The 7,650-nt window shown below is 41.6% G+C and overlaps 3 protein-coding genes across 3 annotated transcripts; all 3 read left to right on the forward strand.

Moving 5' to 3' along the window:
- Positions 1-565: 565 nt before the first annotated feature.
- On the forward strand, positions 566-3,526 carry SARC_01282 (hypothetical protein). The gene is made up of 4 exons (XM_014304986.1): positions 566-757; positions 1,736-1,811; positions 2,505-2,581; positions 2,934-3,526. The coding sequence occupies exons 1-4, from the start codon at positions 664-666 to the stop codon at positions 3,023-3,025; spliced, it is 339 nt and encodes a 112-aa protein (XP_014160461.1). The 5' UTR covers positions 566-663; the 3' UTR covers positions 3,026-3,526.
- Positions 3,527-5,238: 1,712 nt separating this feature from the next.
- SARC_01283 (hypothetical protein) lies at positions 5,239-5,712 on the forward strand (the record flags this gene model as incomplete). The annotated part of the gene is made up of 1 exon (XM_014304987.1): positions 5,239-5,712. The coding sequence occupies one exon, from the start codon at positions 5,239-5,241 to the stop codon at positions 5,710-5,712; it is 474 nt and encodes a 157-aa protein (XP_014160462.1).
- Positions 5,713-5,736: 24 nt separating this feature from the next.
- SARC_01284 (hypothetical protein) lies at positions 5,737-7,085 on the forward strand (the record flags this gene model as incomplete). The annotated part of the gene is made up of 2 exons (XM_014304988.1): positions 5,737-6,255; positions 6,366-7,085. The coding sequence occupies 2 exons, from the start codon at positions 5,737-5,739 to the stop codon at positions 7,083-7,085; spliced, it is 1,239 nt and encodes a 412-aa protein (XP_014160463.1).
- Between the last annotated feature and the right edge of the window lie 565 nt (positions 7,086-7,650).

A 7,650-nucleotide genomic window follows, 5' to 3' on the forward strand; every position in this document is an offset into this window, starting at 1 on the left:
ATATATATATGTATGTATGTATGCATGTATGTATGTATGTATGTATGTATTTATGTATGTATTGATTTATGTATGTAAGTAAATAATTATGTATGTATGCCTGCAGAGTCTTGCATTGGCCTGTACCAGCTCGCATCTAAGAAATGCATCACGTGTATTGTTTAAACACATACGTGCAAACTACCCATCCATACTTCACTTCCGTGCCGACATATCGCTTTGAGAGTGTTCTACGCTTGCATTATTTGTGAGGTACAACACTACCTATGTATCAGTATAAGCCATATCGTATTAAAAACCAAGAATAGTATCTGGAGTTGATTGCTCAATCAATGCCAGATTTCACCGTTGTATATTGATGCAGGATCGATGCATACTACCTAAAATACACATATGGTGTGTGTATTTTAATACTTCTGATATATGGCCACGTATCATACGCCCACAAATCCACCACTGACATACAGTGCCGTTGTGTATAAGACATTTCATTTGCTACTATTGTCTGAAGTATGCTTGTATATCAGGGGCCTCAAGCTCACAGATATCCCCCTGTAATTCACACAGCATGGCACATATACACGGTTACATGACCAAGGAGAGTTTCTCAAACTGACCACAGCCCCTGAGTCACGGGTGGTGTGTCACTTCTTCGTCGAGGGCATGGCGAGATGCCAAATAGTTGATGCACATCTGCAGATCCTTGCGAGGAAACACTACAACACTAAATTCATTAAGTTCGATGCTACGGAATGTGGTATGTGCGAGTTGTGTATAGGTGTCGTAGACGTCCAAGTATCTCCATACAAATATATATGCCCAAGTAAAGTGTCTTCATACACAGCTACATGCTGATTGTGTCCGTTTGTACATCTGCGGTTGGGTCTTCTGTATACATTCGTGTGGTGTGCCACTTCTGCGACGAGGGCATGGTGAGATGTTATATAGCAGCTGCACATTGACATATCCTAGCGTGGAAACACCGACTACACAAGCTTCATCGTTGTTGAGACTTCGTAGTGCTGCGTTGCGCGATAAGTGCACTCCATGTGGTTGTTCAGGGTCTGCTATACGAGACTGGCTATGTAGCGACCTGTTTCCGGGGGGTCGGAAAACGTCCCAGATGCAAGTTTTCTGAGATAAGTAGATATTGTGTCATATTGGAAGGTGTTCATTCCCCCACGACGTCAGGTTGCCTCCTAGCCTAGTATTTGCTAGGCCATATGCGGGTGATGTGGACGATATGTACTCAATGAATTCAAAAGCAAGCTATCACCATGACACAATGTATCAAAAGTTGCTTATTAGCACATGTCTCTGCATCAACATCTGGTTTATATTAGCCCAAAATACAGTATGTGCGTCGCTGACCACTTTTGCAAATACTTCCAGGAGCACAACTCGTAGTCTCCAATGCACTAACCTGCGTCTCCGTGTCCGAGATAGGAGCATGAATAGACTAGTGTACTTCGACACACATACGGGAGTGTATTCTCAGATTCTTACCAAGACGTAATGTACAAGAGCTCGTATATATGAGAACCTGCGCAAAAAGACGCATATTTGAGCTGCAATTAGGCAAATGCACGTGTGAATTGCTTAACCTTATCCCAATCTTTTCTCAGGCAGGCCTACTCTGAGTGTTCTTCGCTTATTACATATTCTGGGTCACTTTTAAGTAGGCGCGTCTTTGCATCTTCTCAAACGTCTCGTTTCTTTTCCATTCCATTCTCAGGATTTTTGGTGCAGAAATTGGCTTTGAAGGTGCTCCCAGCCGTATTCTGTTTTGTGAATGGAGTGGTAAAAGAAAGGTATGTTCAGAATCCATGTAATGTTAGTCGACTGGTAGTTTGCCTCATATTTTTAGTTCACTCTCGCGGTTGTAGAGCTGCCTTGGTATGTGTATCAATGCAAACAACCACCACGAGTTGTTGTGGCGACGTAACTCTCAATGATGTGATAGTTATGACCTTTTTGTTGTAGTCTTGACCATTGTTGTCTCTTTAGTTGTGGTCGGTATCTGATAGTTTTTTTTCTTCGTTGAAGAGTGTTGTAGCAATTTTCCGTGGAAGATTGGTGTAGCTACGTAGCTCTTGATGGTGTGATAGCAATTACTTTTTATTTTGTAGCAATTATCATTGTTGTGTCTATATTTAGGGTCGGTATTTGGCAGTATTTGCTCTGTGGGTGGACGTTTAAGTCACACCTTCCAATCATTGTTTTTTTTATCATGAGTACTCTTTACGTACTTTTACATTGTATAGCTAAAGTGTATTTCCTCTATAGTGCAATGCACGTGTATTCTCGACCTGGTGTTCCATGCTATGCCACCATGGTTGAACTATCGTTTTCTAATAGGACAAATCAATACTTACTTTCTTATCTGAATCTATTTATAGTACCACCGACATCGTAGATCGTATAAGCAATTGCGTGCGTTCATAAAGATATCAATCAGCATTATACGTATGCATTCTCAACTGATGTTTCTCTGTACTCGACAGGATCGTTGGCTTCGACAGATTCAAAGGCGGGGACAACTTCAAGACTATGGAATTCGAGATGTTGTTGTTTGAATCTGGTATGTGTGGCGTTAGTGTTGCATACTGTTGTTCTCATACATAAATCTAAACTGATATCTCCGTGTGTATAACGTATACCAATGACTGTTCGTGAGATCCTATGTTGTGCACTGCTTTTCTCTACACAGTTCTGAAGTGTATGTCCGTGTGTTGCGCACTGTTGTTCTCGTACATAGCTCTGAACGTATATCTCCGTTTGTGCATGTATGTATACATATGAATGCTGTAGGTATGTGTTTATACTATACTAAAGATGAATGGATGACCTGCTCACAGTGGCATTTCGGTCTCTTGTGCAATTTAAATATATGCCTACGGAACACATAACAACTCCTTTGGCACAATTTGCAGGGGTGTTAACACGCGACAATGACAAGTCATTCGCTTCAGCGTATGTTTCTCGGCCGGCAAAAAACAAGAACGACTCCGACGATGAGTTCTAAGTTTCGGTTATGAATATCATAAGCGACAGAAAGTGAACTGAGGGACAAAACGGAATAGGAAGCAATAGTCAGAGAACTGAAAGTTATAGCCACCCGGCGGACATAGATTTGAGTAGATGAAATAGCACATATGAATTTGAGAGATGAAATCGCAAGACGCACACAGTTCCGCAACTACCTCATGTGTATCGCACACTGGGCGCTATTATACCATATACCTCCTTCTGTGCGGAGAGTAACTTCCTCCTAATACGCAGGCGGGTGCTGAGCACGAATAGAGCCCATTACTTATGTAACAGATGAACCTTGTCGATTACGTCAAGTGGTGCATTTCTAAACTACTCATGCCAGTATCTACAAAATGGAAAGCTGGAAAGAATGCCAATCTTGCCAGGAGCAAGCAAAGTTGGAATGTCTCATGCACTGAAAAGGTCTCTTTTCATTTATTAGCTGTATGTCATAAGGGAACATTATTAAAAAAACATGACCTGTCTGCTCGAAGTAAGTTTCCGGTACTCTCGCGATTGTTGCTTTATCTGCTTCTGAGGGCTTGAGGTCAATTTCTAAATCAGTTGCAGTATCACGTGCTGTCTCTGCTACTCGTTTCTGGAGAAGTCTTTGGCGTGGTTTCGTTAGCTGAAAGTATGACTTTGCCTATTTTTTGAGATGTCCAGTTAAAGTGATATTAAACAATGATCTCGGTCGAGTATGAGGAGGAGTACCAGTTGTACACTCGAGTTCTTACATTTTGCGAGTCAACATCACAAAAGTAGTTTAGAAAATAGCAAATCTAGGTTCTAGTGATCGAGAGATTCATCGTATATGTTTTGTTAGCTGCAAATTTGAAGTAAATATTAGAATATCAGAGTGAAAGAGTGGCTGAATAGAGATCTGTTTCTTAGTTTGTATCTGACTTCTGGATTTTTGCATTCATCCAGATAGGAGGTATTTATTGAGTATTCTGTAGTATTTGTGTTTTTCTTTTTAAACAAAATGCCTTCTGTTCGATGTTATCTTTCAGTACAAAACAATGAAAACCATTTTGTTGACAAAAAAAAGCAAACCACAAATTAAAAAAAAAAGTCTATACTAGAATCCTTTTCATTTGGGTTGTTTCTAAACAATACAAAAGAATCAAGGAAGGAAATCAAAGAAATTTCAAATTAGGAATGTAGGATGTAGGTGATTTTTATCCAAATGTAATTTGCTTTATTGTTTGTATAAATAGAAACAATTGGTAGATCAGTTGTATTAAATTTGTCCTGCGTAGCTCTCACTCCTCTCAGCCTCTCACTGTGGATCAGTGATTCACAGGAACTGTGTGCATTCCAATTGGCAATTCGGGAATTCCTACACGCTCTACAGAGTACTGACTACTCTCTACTACTAGTGAGAGAGGGATAATACTTTTAATTGGTTAAATAACTTCAATATTGAACAATGGCATTTATTGTTTTAGTATGTAAAAGATTACGTTTTGGAAGAAAAAAAATGCAGCTGACTGTTTACTGAAAGTGAATAGAAGGCCACAGCATAGCCTTCTAAGATATAGAAGGCGGCTATGAATAACCCAATCTGCACTGTATTTGACTTTTTATTTTATTTTAATTATGGGGTACTGAATATCAATAGTACTAGCCCTCTTCGAAACGAACTAAATCCAATACAGGTATTTATGCATGTGTGTAACAGCAAAGTTTGGGAACCCCCTCTTTCGGCTTTTCCCTAAAACCCGCACACTCCTCAGTCTTCATATGACTTGACTGCGACTGTTTGCACTAAACATCTGTGACCCTTTGATAGTGGATGCAGAGTACCTTCAAAATAAATCATATGGTTGCCATGGAATTTTTACCTTGTTATCAGGTATTTATTCCTTAATTTGGAATGACGCTCTGATGTGAATGCAGGATGCCAAAATCCTATCTTTGGAGTATTTAATTGTCGTGATATAACAGCATATTCATTACACAGCGGCACACACAAAAACGAACTGTTGTTTTGCAAACATCACCATACTTCCCATTATGATTGCGCATAAATTCATACTTCTATTTGCTAGTCTGGGGATATGTGTCCAATTCTCCAATGGTCAATGTCCTATACACATATATCGCCGTGCGGATGCTAGGGGGAACAATGGAGACCTCAACGATGCAGATGGAAAGTCAAATACTTTCTTCCAGCCAGAAGTTCAGCAATTTCGCCCAGACATGGCTTCGAATTTGGCCAATTCGCTCTCCAAGCCACCCGCTCGAAGAGTCAGCAATTATATATTCTACCAGGGGGGAAATGAGCAGGCTTTTGATGAGTACGGACTTACACACATGGTAATGCAATGGGGCCAATATGTCGATCATGATCTCACAGATACTCGTGAAAGTGGACTCCGGGCGGATATAAAGTGCGATGCAAACGATCACGATTTTCCGGGCCAGATCATGGAGTTCACAAGGGCCGCTGGCGTTGGCAACGATGACGGATCCAACGTCAATGCTAAAACACATTTCCTAGACGGTTCAAATATATATGGCTCCGATTCGAGCACACTTTTGGAGCTTAGGGATGTTACAACTAGCACCGGTTTGAATCGCTTTCTTCTGAAGATGACTAAAGAATACGACAATCAAGCCTTAACTAGACGTCAACTACTACCTATCAGAATCAATACATACAATGAAGAATAATCCTACTCCGGCGACATACGCACAATGGAGCAACCAGGACTCACTGCACTTCACAAACTCTTTGCATGGGAGCACAATCGTCTTGCCGAATTAATACATGATGAACTCTATCCGAGATTTTCAGTCGATGAGCCTGATACAACCGACCTGAATCGCATTTTTGATGAGGCCAGATTGGTGGTGGAGGCTACTATGCGGAAAATTACATATGAGGATTGGCTTCCGGCACTCTCAGGCCGAAAGTTGAAACAGAATGATGTTGATTACATTAACCTTAATGTATCTCCAAACATCATGACAATTTTCAGTGGTGCTTTCTTCCGAGTTGGGCACACCATGGTAAACAACGAGTTTTGGCGATTCGACACAGGAAACGGAAATGTCAATCGGAACGGTGGTGGTGGTGGTCGCCAAGATGATGACGCCAAGGTGATGATGGACGCCAAGGCGGTGATGGTCAACGAAGACCACGAAAACGTCGCGCGCTTGAACAAAGACCTAATGGACCACGGCCACAGAATTCTGACGGTGGGGGCGGTTCTGGTAGCAAAAGCTATTTTACTGATCTACCTACACACCCCAATGAAGATTTGCTGCTGTCAAGTGATTGGCCTAACACTGCCTTTTTCGACTCTGTTCACGTTTTTAAGCAGACCACCATGAATATTGATCCTATCCTGGCTGGATTAGTCTACCAGCCAAACCAAGCCATCGACACGTTGGTAGTGCCGGCATTGCGTAGTCACTTATTCGAATTCAATCTGGCGCTTGTAGATGGTACGCATACTACTGCATTCGACCTGGTTGCTCGTAATATCCAGCGAGGTCGGGATTTGGGTATAGACAGCTACGTTGACGTACGAACTGGGCTCCTAGGCTCTTTTGTTAATGCTGTCACCAGCTGGGAGGATATCACACAAAATGGGCATACCATTCAGAAGCTGAAGAATCTATACGGTGAGACTGGGTGGGGCAAGTTGGATCTGTACGTAGGCATGTTGCTAGAGCGACACGAACAAGGGTCTAGTTTGGGTCGCACCTTGCGTGCAGGTATCGAGTTGCAATTCTCTATTCTGCAACAGGGCGATTGTCTTTGGTATACTAAGACACTGAGAACATGCGGAGCCGGGATCCCTCTCTTTGACGAGAAATTGGCCATTCTCACAGGGAGTCGTACGTTGGCGGGTGTTTTGCGAGATAACACTGGACTTGATGTTGCTCCTAACTATAATGACTTCCAAACCAGGCATAGCCAGGGCGCGCAATCCAGCCTGCACCACAAGGCATGTCTGCCCGCGATCTGTATGATCCTCAGGAACCTACACTCTTGCAGCTGCAGCCCAACTTCCCAGCTAAGGCACTGCCTTGAATAGGATCACAGTATAGGCCTCAGCAAAAGTACAAAGTCCCATGCACATAGTTTCGATTCGTTATATTGTGAGCACATAATCTGAAACAAGTACAGATAGAGGTAATGGAAATACCACCACGAGTTCCTTGCAGCACTACCAATCAGCTGTCTTTTAATATGAAAGTAGCCTGTAAACCCAGCTTATTAAATGTACCCATCCACATATATGTACATACAAAACCAGTAGTTGCTATTGGCATATTAGCTGTATTTGTAAGATTGTGCATTCGCTGAGTTGAAGGATTCTTTTGTGGACATAGCAGTATACATTTCTGTTTCAATCGCATCTGCATTATGTGCATATACTCATCAGCATATGAACATAAAATGTACTCGAGAGTGCATACAGGATATGCTACTTCACGGTATGTGCTCATACACCCGCTGAATATGTTAGATACAACTTCATCATATATGTTTGCAAGCATATATACGAATTAGAAACAATCTGTTCATATAAATTTTCTAAAATTTTCAAACTCCCATCATACAGGATATTGTGCTTTAATTACAATGCGGATACATCG

This window comes from Sphaeroforma arctica (assembly GCF_001186125.1).
Source record: "Sphaeroforma arctica JP610 unplaced genomic scaffold supercont1.50, whole genome shotgun sequence".
In the NCBI taxonomy this organism is placed as follows: Eukaryota; class Ichthyosporea; order Ichthyophonida; genus Sphaeroforma; species Sphaeroforma arctica.